The sequence below is a fragment of the Nycticebus coucang genome, chromosome 6 (assembly GCF_027406575.1).
Source record: "Nycticebus coucang isolate mNycCou1 chromosome 6, mNycCou1.pri, whole genome shotgun sequence".
NCBI lineage: Eukaryota > Metazoa > Chordata > Mammalia > Primates > Lorisidae > Nycticebus > Nycticebus coucang.
In genome coordinates, this window is record NC_069785.1 from 123,619,615 (window position 1) to 123,637,615 (window position 18,001).

At 49.8% G+C, this 18,001-nt stretch overlaps 4 protein-coding genes across 6 annotated transcripts; 2 read left to right on the forward strand and 2 right to left on the reverse strand.

The window, feature by feature from the left end:
• Positions 1-413: 413 nt before the first annotated feature.
• HMBS (hydroxymethylbilane synthase) lies at positions 414-8,471 on the forward strand. 3 transcript variants are annotated; one of them, XM_053595249.1, is made up of 15 exons: positions 414-611; positions 2,595-2,700; positions 3,355-3,408; positions 3,738-3,810; positions 4,173-4,222; positions 4,308-4,363; positions 4,734-4,811; positions 5,004-5,081; positions 5,200-5,275; positions 6,347-6,460; positions 7,044-7,082; positions 7,324-7,443; positions 7,694-7,747; positions 7,847-7,933; positions 8,030-8,471. In XM_053595249.1, exons 3-15 carry the CDS (start codon positions 3,373-3,375, stop codon positions 8,201-8,203), a joined length of 1,035 nt encoding a protein of 344 aa, XP_053451224.1. In that variant the 5' UTR covers positions 414-611; positions 2,595-2,700; positions 3,355-3,372; the 3' UTR covers positions 8,204-8,471. The 3 variants fall into 3 exon arrangements, with proteins under 3 accessions (XP_053451224.1, XP_053451222.1, XP_053451223.1); XM_053595247.1 differs by lacking the exon at positions 2,595-2,700 and having other exon boundaries at positions 415-611; XM_053595248.1 differs by lacking the exons at positions 414-611; positions 2,595-2,700 and adding an exon at positions 2,740-2,947.
• Positions 8,472-8,755: 284 nt separating this feature from the next.
• LOC128588442 (uncharacterized) lies at positions 8,756-11,227 on the forward strand. Its single transcript, XM_053595259.1, has 2 exons — positions 8,756-9,576; positions 11,072-11,227. Exons 1-2 carry the CDS (start codon positions 9,251-9,253, stop codon positions 11,184-11,186), a joined length of 441 nt encoding a protein of 146 aa, XP_053451234.1. The 5' UTR covers positions 8,756-9,250; the 3' UTR covers positions 11,187-11,227.
• On the reverse strand, positions 9,645-10,378 carry LOC128588443 (histone H2AX). Its single transcript, XM_053595260.1, has one exon. The coding sequence runs from the start codon at positions 10,195-10,197 to the stop codon at positions 9,766-9,768; it is 432 nt and encodes a 143-aa protein (XP_053451235.1). The 5' UTR covers positions 10,198-10,378; the 3' UTR covers positions 9,645-9,765.
• Positions 11,228-11,361: 134 nt separating the features above from the next.
• Positions 11,362-17,362, reverse strand: DPAGT1 (dolichyl-phosphate N-acetylglucosaminephosphotransferase 1). Its single transcript, XM_053595246.1, has 9 exons — positions 16,789-17,362; positions 16,326-16,446; positions 15,944-16,157; positions 15,561-15,707; positions 13,252-13,336; positions 12,697-12,885; positions 12,296-12,383; positions 11,979-12,134; positions 11,362-11,895 (listed from the first exon to the last, which is right to left on the reverse strand). Exons 1-9 carry the CDS (start codon positions 16,947-16,949, stop codon positions 11,830-11,832), a joined length of 1,227 nt encoding a protein of 408 aa, XP_053451221.1. The 5' UTR covers positions 16,950-17,362; the 3' UTR covers positions 11,362-11,829.
• Between the last annotated feature and the right edge of the window lie 639 nt (positions 17,363-18,001).

The window sequence follows — 18,001 nt, forward strand, 5'->3', positions numbered from 1 at the left end:
ATTCTGCATTGAGGAGCTTTCTGGAGCAGCTGCCTTATTTGAAGATGATTAGTCAAGCTGAGTGACATGGTAGTTTGCTCAAAGATTCCTTCTAACTTGGCGTTTTGGGGTTAATATATACTTCTTTTCCTCTTGGGCATTGCTAACTTCAGCTTAATTGTCCCTTTTAGTGTAGGTGGCTATTAGGATAGTACAGCAGAGAAAGTTTACTTTGTGGGTATATCTAGGAAGCATATCTTAGCCAGTATTAGTAATTCCTGGCTCAGAAAGAGGTGGCAGGCCTGGATCTTAAACCAGGATGCCTGTGGGACAAAAAAGGAACCTACCCTTGGGATGAGCCCTGGGAAGGAGGTGCATTAGCAGGTCAGCTTGGTCCCAATCGTTCTAATTCCGGCCCAGAGGGAGGCACCTCCCCTCGGAGGGAGGGCTCCGGAAGTGACGCGCACCTTTCGCGGTCTGGAGGATCATAGTATCAGCTCTGGTTGCACGTGTTCCCTGATACCTACCGGCTGGAGCCCCTGCTTCCCAGGGCCCCGGGCGACCTCAGTGACACCCAAGCCTACTTCCCAAGCGGAGCCATGTCTGGTAACAGCAGCGCGGCTGCAACGGCGGTGAGTCCTGCGCCGGTGACCAGCACGCTTCGGGCTTCTGGATGAGCCGTGCAGTGATTGGCCCCCGGGTTGCCATCGTCCGTTGTCTATTGGTCGGAACGGCTATCAGCCATTTTTTTCTTTTTGGTCTAAATATTTTTTAAAGGGCCGGTAGCTTGGTTGCCCTTAGGAAGGAAAGGGGAAATGAGTGAACTGTGGAAGCTGGGTTAAGAGCAGAGGGATCGTCACCAAAGGAACCCCCATCCCTGCGGATATCTGGGTGGGATTTCCGCCAGAGCTGGCAAGCACGGCTTTAGCTTTAGTAACCCAGCCTGGGAAAGTTCCTCTGTGTAGACGGAATCCTTGCACAAGAGACGTTGCTGCAGCAACCTTGGGAAGACTGTCTACTTCTGCTAGAGATCCCAAGTTACTGAACTGCTCACAAACATCTTAGAAGAGCGCCTTGTCTCTTTTTCTGTTATAGTGGTCACCCAACCACAGCCTATTAAAAGTCCCCAGCTGAGACACACTATGGAATCTCTCCTGGGGGAGGAGGAGGTTTCCTGTTCCTAGCCTGCCTGCTGAGCTCTGGGCTTGTGCACTGGCAAACTACAGAGCAGCGGAGGCCACTTGCCAGACTGAGATAAGAAAGAGATGGCCCAGCTGCTTATCTATCTCCCCTGTCTAGCATGCTGGTGAAGAACAGGATTCTTTTCATTCTCCGACATTCCAGAACACTGGACTAGAAGTAGGAAGATCTGGATTCTTTTCATTCTAGGACATTCCAAAGTACTGGACTAGAAATAGGAAGATCTGGATTCTAGCTCCTACTCTGCCCATTGTTAGCTGTGTGATCCTGGACAAATCATTTCACCCCTTCAGAGCCAGCCTTTGCTTGTGTAGCACCGTCTCAGAGGTGCCTGCTCTGCCCACTTGATAGGATTGTTGTGAAGACAACAGTATGCAAAAGCAGTAGCTCTAACATAGAAATGCTCAATAAATATTTATTTATTTATTTATTTATTTTGAGACAGAGCCTCAAGCTGTTGCCTGGGTAGAGTGCTGTGGCTTCACAGCTCACAGCAACCTCCAACTCCTGGGCTCAAGCGATTTTCCTTCCTCTGCCTCCCAAGTAACTGGGACTACAGGCGCCTGCCACAACACCCAGCTATTTTTTGGTTGCAGCCGTCATTGTTGTTTGGCAGGCCTGTCCGTGCTGAATTCGAACCTGCCAGCTCAGGTGTATGTGACTGGTTGCCTTAGCTGCTTGAGCCACAGGCACCAAGCCAATAAATATTTATTTTTAAATGGAACGATTTGACTTGAGTACACTGTGCAGATTCAATGAATGTAAGGGATTGCTTGAACCTAGCAGTTCTAGAACCTTAGATTCCCTTCTATGGACCAGAATTTTAGTGGCCATATTTATAATAGTATTACAAGGCACGCCTAATTTGCAAAGCATCTCCCAGGGTTAATTTGTTAGAGGAGTGATCACATGGAGTAGATTAGAGCCTAAGAACAGTAAGCTGTCACCTCCCCCAGCAAAAGAGGCCCCATATGTCTGGCTGCAAAAGAGCTCCACCAGATGAAGATCCAAGAACAGGGAAGGTTGGCAGCATCTGTAGTGTCTGATGAGAAAGAAATGGGACCTCTGAAGAAAACCCAGTTCTGCCCACTTGGCACTGAACACCTTTGTCCAAGGCAACCTGGCAGGAGTAAGAGGTGTGTCCCTTTGAGTTCATGGCCTGGGCTCTGCCATCCCAATATCTCCTTGTCCGTAAAACCAGAGACAGCCTTCTAGGTGAGGGGACATTAGGCAGCTCAGCCTCATAGTCTTATAGAACATCTGAGGCAGAAGAAACTTGAACCCAAATATTTTTCATTTTATAGATTAACTAATAGGTCCTGATGGCATGATGTGCCCAAGGTCACCCAGCCAAGAGCCCGAGCAAGATTGAACATCAGATCTGTTTATCCCTGCCCTTTATCTGTGTGTTCCAGCCAGATTCAGCAACCTTTACTATGGCATCTGGGTGGCACTGAAGTTTTCTCAAGTACCTCATCTGTTGTGGATAATGGACCTGTCCTCCAATGTGACTCAGCAAAAGTATGCTATGTGGCCCCAGATTCCCTGCCAGCTACAGGTCTCACCCTTTCTGTGGCCAGACTGATAGGCCTTATCTCTTTACCTCCCTGGCTGTGTGCGGCATTCCTACTGAGAACTGCCTTGGCGAGAGTGGGCTTCAGGGCTCAGTGTCCTAGTTACTATAGCAGCAGCAAGAGCAGGTCCCACTATTGCTTCCCTCTAGTCTGCTTCTCTGGATTCCCGAGGAGGGTGGAAGGTCCTGAGGAAGGTAAAGAGGCCTGTCTTGGAATATTTTTCCCCTCAGAGGCTCAGCTGGCCACAGGCCAAGGGCTGAAGTTCTTGGACGAGGTGTTAAGGACACTAGGTACTGACCCAGCGCAGTAGCTCACCCTTGTAATCCTAGCACTTTTAGAGGCCAAGCCAGGAGGATCCCTTGGGCTCAGAAGTTCAAGACCAGGCTGAGCAAGAGTGAGACTGTGTCTCTACCAAAAATCGAAAAATCAGGTGGTTGTATGGTGGGCACCAGGTACTCAGGAGGTTGAGGCAGGAGGATTGCTTTGAACCCAGGAGTGAGGTTGCTGTGAGTGAGGCTGATGCTACTGCACTTTGTCTCAAAAAAAGAAGAAAGCAAACACAGGCACAGAGGGGACTGTGACCTGGGGACTTTTTCTACAGGAAGAAAACAGCCCAAAGATGAGAGTGATTCGTGTGGGTACCCGCAAAAGCCAGGTAAGTGCAGGTACTGGAATCAAGGCCATTTGTCAGAAGAGTTTTGGTACTTACAGTACCACAAACTGGGGAGTCCTAAGGGTTAGTTCCCAGCATGAAGAAAATGAGGTGGCTGGGTGTTAAGTTCCGTGGAGAATGGCAGATTTGGCTCTGTGGAGAGATGGTTCCCTAGGCTGGGAATGTTTGATGTTGGAGTACAGAAATCTCGCAGGCTCTTCAAATTCCCTAGTGGGAATTCCAATCCCTTCAGGATCTCCTTGACCTATGAGAGTCTGAGCTTGGGGCAGTGGCCAGGGAAGGGCAGGACTAACCCAAATCTCTGCCCCCAGCTGGCTCGCATACAGACGGACAATGTGGTGGCAACGCTGAAAGCCTTATACCCTGGCCTACAGTTTGAAATCAGTGAGTTTTTTCGAAAGGAATGGAAGGCAGTGGGAAACCCAATACCCCCAGAGGGGAGGACACTACATTTCTGGCTTTGCCTATAACCAGGCCTGTCTCGCTGCCTCTGGGAAGTTCTCTTGGCTGCTCCTGGTTCTGAGGGCTCTTTTCTCCTCTGCGCACCTCTAGTTCTGACCACCTGGGGTAGCATGGCATTTAAGGTCTTGTGCTTTGGGTCTTTTTATGATTGTGTCAGGTCTGCTAGATTGTGCATACCCAGAGGGCAGGAACTGGGGCTTATGTATTTTAGCATAGTGCTGGGCTCAGTACGGCCTCAATAAATGCTGACCAATGAGCACCTGATACATTCTCTCTCTCCTCAGTTGCTATGTCCACCACAGGGGACAAGATTCTTGATACTGCGCTCTCTAAGGTAACAACATCTTTCCCCTAGTCCTTGTCCACCTTCATCTTTCCTTCCCCCAAAAGATTCACCTAGGCTCTTTGCTGCCCGGTAGATTGGAGAGAAGAGCCTGTTTACCAAGGAGCTGGAACATGCCCTGGAGAGGAACGAGTAAGTGAACACAGGAGAGTATAGCACCTTCCGGGCCTCGCACTGGAACCTCAACATGTGCAAGACCTGATGTCAGCTAGGCTGCTGGGCTTAAACCCTTGGGTAGGCTCAGGGGGGCTTGTAAGTGGGTTTTTTCAGAATTTAGAAAAGGAGGGTGTCCTGGTTCTAAGCTGCCTGGACTGTAAGACTTGGGAAGAGGGGCAAAGGGGAGAGTGGGAGGAAAGCAGGTCCCGGGGTCCTGAGGTCTTGGGAAGCCTGATCTCTGAATTGCCTTAGGCTCTACCACTGAAATAGAGGCCGGGGTGGGTGGAGAAGGGGTCACGGCCTGCTGTTTGTAAATTTTCTCCTTGCCTTCCTCTTCTGTCTCTAGAGTAGACCTTGTTGTCCACTCCCTGAAGGACCTGCCCACTGTGCTTCCTCCTGGCTTCACCATTGGAGCCATCTGCAAGTAAGAGGGCCTGGGCGGGGGTAGGCATCATATGAACCTTTGCTTTTTCCTTTGGGACTTGGCCCTCTACCTTGAGGGCTGTGTCCCCTGCCCTGAGGACTGTTGAGCCTGGCAGAAAACTCAGTTGGCTATGGGGAGAGAATGGAGGTGATCTGAACTGAAATCTCCCCCTGACTTCCTTCCTTCCTCCAGGCGGGAAAACCCCTGTGATGCTGTTGTCTTTCACCCAAAATTTGTTGGGAAGACGCTAGAAACCTTGCCAGAGAGGAGGTGAGTGGAGCCTGGATAGGTACCTTGGTGGGGTGTGCACCAAAGGTGGGGGCATGTGGGCAGGAGGAGAGGAACAGTGGCTGCCTAGTGTTAAATCTCATTTTAATCCTCTGGCCAGCGTGGTGGGAACGAGCTCCCTAAGGAGAGCGGCTCAGCTGCAGAGAAAGTTCCCACATCTGGAGTTCAGAAGTATTGTATCCTTTCAGAAAAGGGAGCAGGCTGCAACCAAGGAGGAAGACGAGGTCTAGATGGCTCTGGGAGTCCTGAGAGTGGACAGGGTTTCCAGAGCAAGTGGTCCACGGGGTCAGTAGGCTGTCTGTCCTTCCACCCACCCATTCATAATCCTTAAATGTTTTCTTTTTTCTTTTTTTTTTTTGAGATAGAGTCTCACTATGTTGCCCTCTGTCGAATGTTGCCATCACAGCTCACAGCAACCTCAAACTCTTGGGCTTAAGCAATTCTCTTGCCTCAGCCTCCCAAATAGCTGGGACTACAGGTGCCTGCCACAACGCCTGGCTTTTTTTTGTTGCAGTTGTCATTGTTGTTTAGCTGGCCTGGGCTGGGTTCAAACCCGCCAGCCTTGGTATATGTGGCTGGCACTGTAACCACTGTCCTACTGGCTCCGAGCCCCTTTAATGTTTTCTTAGATCCAGGCAAATGCTTGGTACTGGGAATAGTGGTAAGCAAGGTGAATACTGTCCCTGCCTGTATGGAGTTTACATTTTAGTTAGGGAGACAGAGAGATGACTGCGAATATTGAATCATACTGAACAGTGACTGCTCCTGAGGGGTAGAGAGTGCTTCTATTTTTATTTATAGGCTACTATATTGTTTTGATTTTTACAGTGAATATGTAGTACATTTCATAAAACTGATTTTAAAAATAGTATGTGCTGAGTGCTCCAATGAATGAAGAAGGAAATTGTCGGGAAGCTTCTAGCTGGAACATCTAAATACAGACTTGGGGGTCAGGGAAGGTTTCTCAGAGGTTTTATAGACTTGGGCAAGTTATTTAACCCCTCAGTGTCCTTTTTCTATTCTTTGAAATGGGGATAATAATAATACCCACCTCGTGGAGTTGGGAAAATGAAATGAGTTGACATATGGAAAGCACTTTTAGAAGTGTCTGGCATGTAGTAAGTATGATGTAAGTGTTAGCTATTATCATTAAGCTGAAAACTGGAAGATGAGTAAAATTCAGCCAAATAGAGAGGGAACAGCATGATACTCCAGATTGCCCAGTACTCCTTAGCACTTCTTCACAGCGGGGAAACCTGAACACCAGACTTCGGAAGCTGGACGAGCTGCAGGAGTTCAGTGCCATCATCCTGGCAGTAGCTGGCCTGCAGCGCATGGGCTGGCACAACCGTCTGGGGCAGGTAGGGGCTGCCCTTTCTCCTTCTCCAATAAATTTGCATCTCCTTCCTGCCTGTATAGTTGATGCTTGATTTAAGATGGTTAGATTTAGGATTTTTCAACTTTTTGATGACATGAAAGTGGTACTCATTCAGTAGAAACCATGCTTTGAGATTCGGTTTTTTCACTTTCAGTACAGTATTCAATAAATTACGAGAGATATTCAACCTTTTATTATAAAATAGGCTTTGTGTTAGATGATTTTACTGAACTGTAGGCTAATGTGTTCTTAGCACATTTAAGGTAGGCTAGGCTAAGCTGTGATGTTCACAGTAGGTTAGGTGCGTTAAAGGCACTTTCAACTTGTGATGTTTTCAGCTTAGGAAGGGCTTATCAGAATGTTAACCCATTGTAAGTGTAGGAGCGTCTGTAGTCTCTTCTTGACCACTCCACCTCTGACAACACAAGCTGGGAAGATTGGAAATCAGAGGTCAGATTCCTATTGGTGCCTACCCAGGCTTTCTAGATGATAGGGAAGCCCCATCTCACCTCCAGGTGCTTTTAGGCATCGCTATCTCCACCCTTCTGCCTGTTCTTCCTCCACAGATCCTGCATCCTGAGGAATGCATGTACGCTGTGGGCCAGGTATGCTTGACCGGAGTAGCCACATATTGATGTACCCCCTTCCCTTTGCTCTCAACCAAGAAGCTGGTTTCATGGCCTTCTATACCTGCTTCCCCCAGAATAACATTCTCAGCAAGGGGAAGGCCTTGGGATGCTACTGGTCCAAAAGGCCCTGAGGAACCAGTGAAGGGGTCGTTCCCATTCTAGCTCCATTGGTTGGAGAAAAATCAGGCCTAATGTCCTAGGCTGTTTTTTCCATTAGGGGGCCCTGGGTGTGGAAGTCCGAGCCAAAGACCAGGACATCTTGGATCTGGTGGGTGTATTGCATGATCCTGAGACTCTACTTCGCTGCATTGCTGAAAGGGCCTTCCTGAGGCACCTGGTAGGACCGGTTCTCCACCTGTGAAGGGCCGGGGACTTGGGAAGCTGGGAAAGGTAGTTGGGAAGATTTCTCATCTGTGCTTTATGTCTAGTGATAAATCATTCTTGTTGGATATTGTATATGTAGAGAACCCAGGTCTAAGCCCCCAGCCATCTGTTCAGTTTTGTCCTCAGAGGTCTGTATATCTCTGAGGGCTGTGGTCAGTGTGCTGTTAAGGACCCTTGAAGCCAACAGGAACTTCTCATTGCAGGAAGGGGGCTGCAGTGTGCCAGTAGCTGTGCATACAGATATAAAGGATGGGCAGGTAAATAGGAAAATGGGTGGCAGGGCAGGGACTGTGGCATTTCTCCCTGTGCATCCCAGGTTTCTATTGATATGCTGAAGCCACTGTTTTCTTCTCTAGCTGTACCTGACTGGAGGAGTCTGGAGTCTAGATGGCTCAGATAGCATGCAAGAAACTATGCAGGCTACCATCCATGTCCCTGCTCAGGTACCAAGACTGGAGGGACATGATGGGGTCATAAATGAGAGCTGTAGTCTTCACTTTCATTCTCACCAAATCCCACCTCCTCTTCCTCCTGTACAGCATGTAGATGGCCCTGAGGATGATCCACAGCTGGTAGGCATCACTGCCCGGAACATTCCACGAGGAGCCCAGCTGGCTGCTCAGAACCTGGGCATCAGCCTGGCCAGCTTGTTGCTGAGCAAAGGAGCCAAGAACATCCTGGATGTTGCACGTCAACTTAATGATGCCCACTAACTGGTCTTAGTGCACAGGTGCCTGGATCACCCATCCTGTGCCTTATATCTTGGCTCTCAAGTGCCCCATTTTCAGTGCTAACTGGGGAGTGATTACTCCAGGAGAGTGAACTGTAGGGTCCAAGACTTCCAGGGACTTGCTTCATGTTAGGGCCTTAGTGACTGCCTTACCTCCTGAGAAAGTGGAGGCTTCAACTCTTTCAGAGAAAAAGTCCAAACCACAGCCTTTGACTGTAACCAACTCTACTAATAAATTAGTCTTAAAGGTAGTTTTTGACTCTTTTTCTTTTTTTTTGGAAAAGGAGGCATGGGGCTGTGGGGGGGAAGACCAAACACAAAACATTTTAATCTTTATGTCCAAAGTTCTCCTGAAACATCCTGTTTCTACCTCAATAGTTTCACTTCAAATTGTCTCCCAGGAACACTAAGAATGAGAACTATAATCTTAAAATGCCATGCCTATTCAAAACAGTCCCGCTCTGTCAACAAAACATACAAAATCATCAGCCCTAGAACCCTTGGAAAATGAAAACAGAAAGACGGTTCATTTTTTTAAAAACAATCCTTTAATAAAATTAGTCCATCTAAAACGCCCCAATACCTAAGGTTCTAGTCTTGGATGAGTTAGCTGCAAAATTCCAGTTCAGAAGCCAACGCAGGCTCAGTCCAGACAGGGATTAACCAATTTGTGCTGGTATCTTAGGCGCTTGGATTGTTAAATTGCGTCGCTGGAAGGGCAATGGGGCGGAGTAGGTAGGCCCCACAGGCCTGGCTGCCAGTCTGTCTCAGCGAAAGCACAACTCCTGTCCACACGGTCAGCTTGAAGCCGGCCTCCAGGTCTTTGCCCTCCCCACACGTCTTCCTAGGAGGCAGTCCTCTGGAGGGAGGGCGTGTATGTACCAAGTGTCTGGTCCCGGCCACACCGAACAGGCCTATGGATGAAGATGGAGGGAGATCGGACGTGGAGGACCTGGGACTTGGCAGCAAAGGGGGCAGCAAACCAAAATAAGCGATCCGTGTCTTTCCCAAAGCCTGGAAATAACAAGTCATGTCTGAAAAATCCCGGGCTAAGCACCAAGCTGGAGAAATAGCAGACGGCTGGGCTGCAGATGCTGAGGGACTCACCTTCAGGGTCGCCAGCTTCTCACCCTTGGCTGCCCCTTCGGCGCAACCTCAGAGCAGAACGCCGAGTCTTCCAGAAGGTGCGGCGGCCTTCCCGGGGCCCATCTGCGAGTCCGAGCGCCGGGCGGCGGAGTCACTACTGCCGAGGCGGTCAAGTGCTGAGGCCCTGGCCACCCCTGGGAAGGCGCCCGAGAGACCTGGAGGCCTTCCTCCAAGGAGATGGGACAGGCCCGAGCGCCGGAGGCCGACGCGGTAAGCCGTGCGGGCGCAGGGCGGGGGGCCGGGCGGCGGCAGCGCGCAAAGGGAGGGAAGTCGGGCGGCGCGGTCCGCCCGTCCCGCGGCCCGACGTGGCTCAGCTCTTTCCGTGAGGGCGGTGGTGGCCCTTAAAAGGGCCTTTGTGGTGGCATGGGGAGGGCTGGGCGGCCGCGGCGCGGGTGCCCCTCAGTACTCCTGAGAGGCCTGGGTGGTCTTCTTGCCGCCGGCGGGAGTCTTCGGCCCCACGGTGGCGCTGGTCTTCTTGGGCAGCAGCACGGCCTGGATGTTGGGCAGGACACCTCCCTGGGCGATTGTCACGCCGCCCAGTAGCTTGTTGAGCTCCTCGTCGTTGCGGATGGCTAGCTGGAGATGGCGGGGGATGATTCGTGTCTTCTTGTTGTCGCGGGCCGCGTTGCCGGCCAGCTCCAGGATCTCGGCGGTGAGATATTCCAGCACCGCCGCCAAGTACACCGGAGCGCCGGCGCCGACTCGCTCGGCGTAGTGGCCCTTCCGCAGAAGCCGGTGCACGCGGCCCACGGGGAACTGGAGACCAGCGCGCGATGAGCGCGACTTGGCTTTAGCACGGGCCTTGCCGCCGGTTTTGCCGCGGCCCGACATATTGCGCGAGGTAGACCGGTGAAAAGCAACGCCTCACAGAGGCCTGAAAACACAGGCCCGCCGCAGTCTAACTGCTGCCGCGCGCGCCGCGAGGCCTGCCTTATAAGCCCCTAGGCACACCTCCGCGGCCTCCTGATTGGGTCTTTTCTCTAAAACCCGCCTCCGGTTGGCTGCCGTTAACCCTTCCATGTCGCACCTCGGCTTTGGGAGCGCGCCCTCCGATTGGTCGAATTTGAAAACCTTTCGCCCGGGGAAAAACGCGAGCAGAAGTGGCTGCAAGCGAACAGCCAACTGTCCCCGGTGTAGCCAATCCTTGTAAAGCGCGCGAGATTTAAACGCTACAGCCGGCGGTCAGAACCGGAAGATAAAAGGAATGGAGTCTGAAGCCACCTAGAGAGCCTCTGGGAAATCTGTGTCGGCCTAGGGTTTTTTTTTTGTTTGTTTTGGCTGGGGCCGGGCTCAAACCCACCACTCCCAGTATATGGGGCCGGCACCCTACTCCTTGAGCCACAGGCGCCGCCCTTGGCCTAGGATTTTTTTTTTTTTTTTTTGAGACAGAGCCTCAAGCTGTCGGCCTGGGTAGAGTGCTGTGGCATCACAGCTCACAGCTCACAGCAACTTCCAACTCCTGGGCTCAAGCGATTCTCCTGCCTCTACCTCCGCAGTAGCTGGGACTACAGGCGCCCGCCACAACTCCCAGCTATTTTTTCGTTGCAGCAGTCATTGTTGTTTGGTGGGCCTAGGCTGGATTTGAACCCTCCAGCTCAGGTGTATGTGGGCGCCTTAGCCACTTGAGCCACAGGGGCCGAGCCTTGGCCTAGGATTTTTAAAAGAAATGGGTCAATACTACAGTTATCTCTGCTTCCCTTTCCAGGTCTGGTCACTCCCCAGCCCCTACTCTTATCCGGCAAAAGGGGAAAAGAAGAGAAATGAGATCCCATGCCCGAGAACAGGATAACTCCAGTCTTAATGGCCGTCAAACCACCTGAAGTATCACAATTTTAATATTTATTCAACATTCTGTCCGGCCTCAATTCTGTTAACTTCTTGCTAGAAGGGACCTGGTAGGGCAGAGAGATAGACATCCTCTTAGAGGAGGTACCCTCACCAACTTCCCAATCTATGCTAAAATGCCCATATAAGAAATATACCTACAGCACCATCAATAAGAAAAAGACAACACTTTATTGTCACCATTGAGAGCACCTGGCCCCCTAGTCTGTTCTTACTAATCAAAACCCTTAATTTATAGTCAAAAGTCAAGTGACCTTGAAGCCTGTGTCCCTAGCGCCAGGTTCTATCCCAAGGCCCAGCATCTCCTTAAGAATCAGGACTATGAAATTTTGAGTTGTGGATAACTACATAAAAGCTGCTGCATCCCACCTTGTGAGGCTTCAAAAAATGGGACAGAGAGGGAGAAAGTGGCAAGTTGGAGAAAGCCATAGGCAAAGTTCAATCAGTAGTTATTAGTGGGCAAGAAAGGCCCAGAATGTCAATAATCATGGCGGAAGGAAAATGCTGAGAACAAAATCAGGGGGCATATGAAGGGCAGGAAAGTCCTGGGTCAGAAGACAGTCTTGGTGCCGACAGAGGAATCCTAGAGACTGAAGTAAAGGACAATGATCAGGAGACTCAGACATCATAGAAGAGTCGGACAAGCTGGTATCGAATGGAGAAGGTGATGACACTGCCCAGGATCTGCAAGGAAAAATGGAATAGAGTAAGAATCATGAAAAAAAAAAAAAGGAGACAAGGAGGTATAAACCCTATCCCCAACCTACCTGCAGCAGCAGAAGGAGCAATGTGAGGTTTTTCTCATGTATGGGTCCAAACACTTTAAGTAGCAAGTTGATGAGGGTCATGTTGTTACACTCAGTGAATTCACCGTCCTCACTCTCACTCTGGCGTACTGTCACTAGCCTGAGGCTCTCTGCTACCTGGAGGTGCCAGAGGTGAAGAGAACTTCAGTTAATACCTATGGGAATGGGGATGTGCTTAATGCTTCCAAGAATCCCTCGCATATGACACAGGCTTAGGTTCCCCATGCCCCAAGTTCAAGATGGTAACCTAGGGCCTTACCTCCTTGTTACCCTGTTACCTTTAGAATAAAGGTGCCCAAAAAAGAGAGGCTCTTGGTCTTGAACTTGGAATAGCTCATCTCCAGTTTGCCTGTCTTGATATTGAGTCTGTGGGGAGGAAGACAGCTGTATGTGACTGGGCCACTACTCCAAGAACTCTCCTCTCTGTGGTTAACTGGATGAGTCCTGGAGTCAATCTGAGATCTATTTCTGGCTCCTCTGCTTACTAATGTGTGGTCAGAATTGCTGTGAACATCAAATGAGATTATGTAAATAAATGTTCTTAATAAGTTTAAAGGGCCATCCAGATGGAAATAGGGCTTCTTGGCCTATTCCTTTTACACAGCAAATACAGGCTGGCTTTAGATGTCCCAAGAGAAAAGGCTATAATGATGTCCCTTTCAAGCCCCAAAGCAGCTACCTGGGCACACGGTGGCGAGGGCAGGGGATGATATGCAGGAGCTGAGGCAGTGAGTAGAGGAAGTTGAACACCTGGGGCATGAAGAAGAGTAGCATGGTCTTGCTGAAGTGTCCCAAGATGCCCACCACGGCAAAGGTCATGCCAGCAAAGTAACAGAAGGTATCTCCCACAAACACCCGTGATGGGTACCTGTGTGGGGGAGAGGAGCTGAGCTAGTGGCAAGAGGCCTTACCAATCTTTTCTCTCATATCACACTCTGAGCATTTGCCTAGCCCTGATCCTAGTTATCCTAGTTCTGACTCAAAGGAGACTCCAGCTGCCCTAATAACTATACAGAATCCCAGGCCCTGAATTCACCTATTTTAGGGGGACCCCATAGCACTTATCCCCAACTACTGGTGGGTAGAGAGCAAGTTCAGAATATTACCAACTGAAGACCCAGGAAACAATACAGGTATGCACAGGTTCAGCCTTTCCACCAGGAAGAGGGTTATGATCAGGACCATTGTTGCATGTGTTCAGATAGTTTTCCCCCTTACCCACAGGCCTACTTACCAGTTATGGTAGAGCAATCCCAAAGTGGTGAAAAAAAAGGGTATCATGAAGTACAAGGAAAAGACATGATCATCTCGATAATCACCTTTGGAAGCAGGGGGGGAAAAAAAGGGCACAGTTAACACCCACACACCCACTTCCCTGCAGATCTTGGTCTTAGTCTTTTTTTTTTTTTTGTAGAGACAGTCTCACTTTATCGCCCTTGGTAAAGTGCTGTGCCATCACAGCTCACAGCAACCTCCAGCTCCTGGGCTTAGGTGATTCTCTTGCCTCAGCCTCCCCAGTAGCTGGGACTACAGGCTCCTGCCACAACGCCCGGATATTTTTTGTTGCAGTTTGGCAGGGGCTGGGTTTGAACCCACCACCCTCGGTATATGGGGTCAGCGCCCTACTCACTGAGCCACAGGTGCTGCCCCCTTTTTGTTTTTTTTCTTCGGACAGTCTCACTTTGTCACCCTCAGTAGAGTGCTGTGGCGTCACAGCTCGCAACCTCAAATTCTTGGGCTCAAGAAATCCTCTTGCCTCAGCCTCCCAAATAGCTGGGACTACAGGCATCCAGCACAATGCCTGGCTATTTTTAGAGACAAGGTCTCGCTCTAGTTCAGACTGGTTTCAAAACTTGTGAGCTCAGATGATCCACCTGCCTCGGCCTCCCAGAGTGCTAGGATTACAGGCGTGAGTCACGGCACCTGGCCTCTTGGTCTTGGTCTTATTTTCGTCTTCTTTAAGTTCTGTCCTCAGCTGTATTGTCTACCTCGCCCAAGTCACTTTTAAGAACTCAGTACCTCTTTTGTGTCACAAAGCCTTCATGAAAGAAGTTTACTGTCTTAAATGTGGTTTAGACCATTCTGACCTAGGTTTGAATACCAGCTTTACTCCCTAGCTGTGTGATCTTTTTTTTTTTTTTTGGTTTTTTTGGCCGGGGCTGGGTTTGAACCTGCCACCTCCGGCATATGGGACCGGCGCCCTACTCCTTGAGCCACAGGTGCCACCCAGCTGTGTGATCTTGATCCTGATGCATATAACTTCTTTAAGCTGCAGTTTTGTCATTAGTAAGATAGGGTTGATGATAAGACCTGCCACATAAAGCCATTGCAAGATTGAAATAAAATAATGTTCAAAAAGTGCTCAGCTTTAGTAAGCACTTGTTCATGTCCATAGCCAAAGACCACCAGAAACACATCTATAGTCAAAGTTAGGTTTACTGACTTGTGACAAGGGAGACTTCAGAAACAAAACACCATGAGACTTTAGAAGCAAAACACGCAGAATGTTTTAGGAAGGGGATATTAGGAAGGGCTCATTGTAGAATTTCTTTTGCTCTGGACTGGGTGCTATCAGAAAGTAGGAGACTGAGCACCTTGACTTTCATCTAAGTAGGAGTAACTACTTAAGGATGTTATTGGAAAGAAGCAGAAGCCCCTCACATTAACTGGGAGAGGAGATCTTGATCATTTTGTAGGTTGCCCAGCGTTCTTGGGTTTTGTCTGTGTTGACATGATTATGGAGAGTCTTGTTTTATCATTGGTCACTCTGTGTTGTCTAATATTAGGGTTCTATGAAATTGCTATGTTCAGTACGAACAGATCATGGCCTACCTGTTAGTGCCAATCCAGCTATAAATGACACGTCTGCTTTTTTCTTTCTTTCTTTCTTTTGAGATGTGATTTTGGTCTGTCACCCTGCCTGAAGTACAGTGGCATGATTATAGCTCATCGCAGCCTCAAACTCCTGGGCTCAAGCAATCTTCCCACCTCAGCCTTCTGAATAACTAGGATTCGGGTGCCAAGTCACCACACCTGGCTTTGTGGCTATTTTTATTTCTCACTTTTATTTTATTTTTTATTTTTCTTGAGACAGAGCCTCAAGCTATCGCCCTGGGTAGAGTGCCACAGCGTTACAGCTCACAGCAACCTCAAACTCCTGGGTTTAAGGGATTCTCTTGCCTCAGCCTCCCGAGTAGCTGGGACTACAGGAGCCCGCCACAACGCCTGGCTATATTTTGGTTGTAGTTGACATTGTTTGGCAGGCCTGGGCCGGATTCGAACCCACCAGCTCAGGTGTATGTGGCTGGTGCCTTAGCCGCTTGAGCTACAGGTGCCACCCATCTCATTTTTAATATAAATCTTCATTGTTACTTGAAAGGTAAATATTTCTCTACATGTATAAATATGTATGCATAACAATATGTAGTTTTCTATAATTACTTACATATGGCTTTTTCCCCTGTATTTCCCAAAGTCATATATCACCCACATATCTCTGTTAACACTCACATTCTCTCTCTCCCCATCCTCAATCCCACCTACCTTCCAGCTCCACCAGGTTGAAGACAATGATGGAAGCAGAAATGACAAGTGACTGGCCAGCCTCTAGGCCATTAATTCCTGCTAAGATATTGATGGCATTGGTACAGAACACTGCCAGCAGCCCCATGTAGACATAGTACAGGATTCCTGGGGGGAGACAAAGTAGGAAAAGAAGTTGTGCCACTTAGGGAAGGAGGAGTTAAGAATTTGAGAAAAGTGGGAAGGAGAGAGGACAGGATCAAGGGTCACCAGAAGACACAGGGACAGAACAGGGACACTTGGAAGAGATGTGGAACACCAGGAAGGGTACTGTGTTGGATATCATGGGGGTAAGGGTGCCTGGAAATTCGTGTCATGCAGGCAGTAGTGGCAGGGCTACTTACCCAAGTCCAGATGCAAGCCAAGAATTGGACGGAAGGGCTTGGGTACCACAATGGTTGTATTGCCAAAGTTGGTGAAATAGACCATGAGAAGAGGTAGCGAGGCAGCTGTGGGCAGCAGCAGCTTATGGCGCCAGCGTAGGTTCAGTACATCATCCGCAAAGCCCAGGAAAATCATGCAGCAGATGGCAAGGAGGGCACCTATCAGGGCCACAAACTGGGGGAGGCTCGGGCAGGTCATAACTCAAGCCTCCCATTCCACCTTTCAAGAATTCCTGTCTTTTCAGACCATTCCTCAGCCCTTCCTCCCAAGCCCAAATAATCCCAACTCTCAGGTACCCACTGAGAGTGCCCCAGCCACAGGCAACCACCCCTATTCACTTACTTCATGGTGAGGGAATGCTTTACACTGCTCCTTCACAAAGCAGTTCAGGAAGGGGAAAGGAATGAAGCAGAAGAGGATGATAAGGAAAACAGCACCGCTGATCACTCCCTGGGACTCTGGGCTGTGGCCCAGCAACAGGGTCGGGGTGGGGGGAGAAAAGGGGTGTGGTCACTCACTAGCATAGGCATTACAATAACCCAAAAGACTCATTCCCAGTTTTTACTATTGGGTGGGAGGGGTGGTGGAAGGAGGAAAGCACCACTGCTAGAGTCTCTGATACACTCAAGGGTCCTCCAACCATTCCTTCCCTAGTGCTAACCAGTTCTGCCCATCACCTCTCAGAGTCCAGGGCTGCCTCGGTTAGCTCTGGGTCTCCATGCATTGTCAAGCACCCCTGTCCCCGCCCCTGCCCTGCCCACTCCTTCCCTTGTCTCCCACCCGGGACTCGCGTGCCTCTGCTCACATCTGTTGCCGGCTGGATTTGTTGAGGTCCTGACCACAGAGGCGCGCGGCGATGAAGTGGCCACGGAAGGCTGGGATGAGGGTGAGTGTGGCCACAAAGCCCAGGAGAGAGCCGACCAAATTCACTAGCAGCGGTATAGGCAACTCCGGTAAGGCCCACATAGTGACCAGTCAGCGGCCCGGCTCCGCTACCTCTTCAGCTAACAAGCTGGACGGCAGTCTTTAGGTCTCCGCGATAAGGACTGGCCTCTCGCCACACCAGCCTAAGCAAAACTCAACAGCTCTAACTTGAGCCGCGCTCGTAACTTCCAAGAGCCTCTGTAAAGCAACCCCAGCTCTACTCTGCTGCACCTGCCCAGCCCTGTTTCTGCCCGGATCTTTTTTCGTAGAGGAACTATTGCTGCGGAAGGCGGCGGTCGCCATTTTTAATATGGGCATAAGAGTGGGACAGAAGTGTTATTTTAAATTTCATCTTTTGTTCTAGAATAGAGTTATCAAGAGAATATTCGCAAAGCAATTAGAGAAAGGCAAACAAGAGCAGGTATCTTTATGATATGATATTAAAAACGTACAACCCAGAGCGGACATACCCTTTGCCCAGTTCCAAGATGAGCGCCTCTTTGTACCACGTGTCGGACACCGCTGCCTCTAGGGTTCCACGTCGGTTTAGCCCCGTCCGCCTCCACAGGTCACATTTAAAGGGCCCTTACCCGCGCTTAATCTGGGATGCAATCGGAACTAGGAACACAGTTTCTGGAAGCCAGGGGGAGGGCAAAGAAGGGACGTGGGTGTGGAGCTGCACCTGCTCCTTGTAGGAAACGTGTTGCCCACGTACTTGGAAGCCCAGGTAAACACAACTGGGTTCCCGGAAATGCAGCTTCAATTTGGAAGGATGATATCAATTCTAAAGCGCAGACTCTTGAAAAGCACCTTCCGTTCTGTTTTCTTGTCCTTGATCCAGGTAATTTTTTCTCAACATTCCACCCACCTTCTGTCTTCACGGTAGCAGTCTGTTGCTCGGCAACTGGCATGGCTTTTGCTGAAGTGCCCTCAGGCCCTGGATTTAAATCGGGACTTCCATTTGGTCCTGGATTACTACATTCTGCCAAGTTTCCAAAACAAGGAGATACAGGCTGAGGCGTTGGACGGAACTAGGGAGGCAGGAGAACCAGACCCACACCTGGCTTCCAGTGAGGCCGAGGAACTCCCACTCA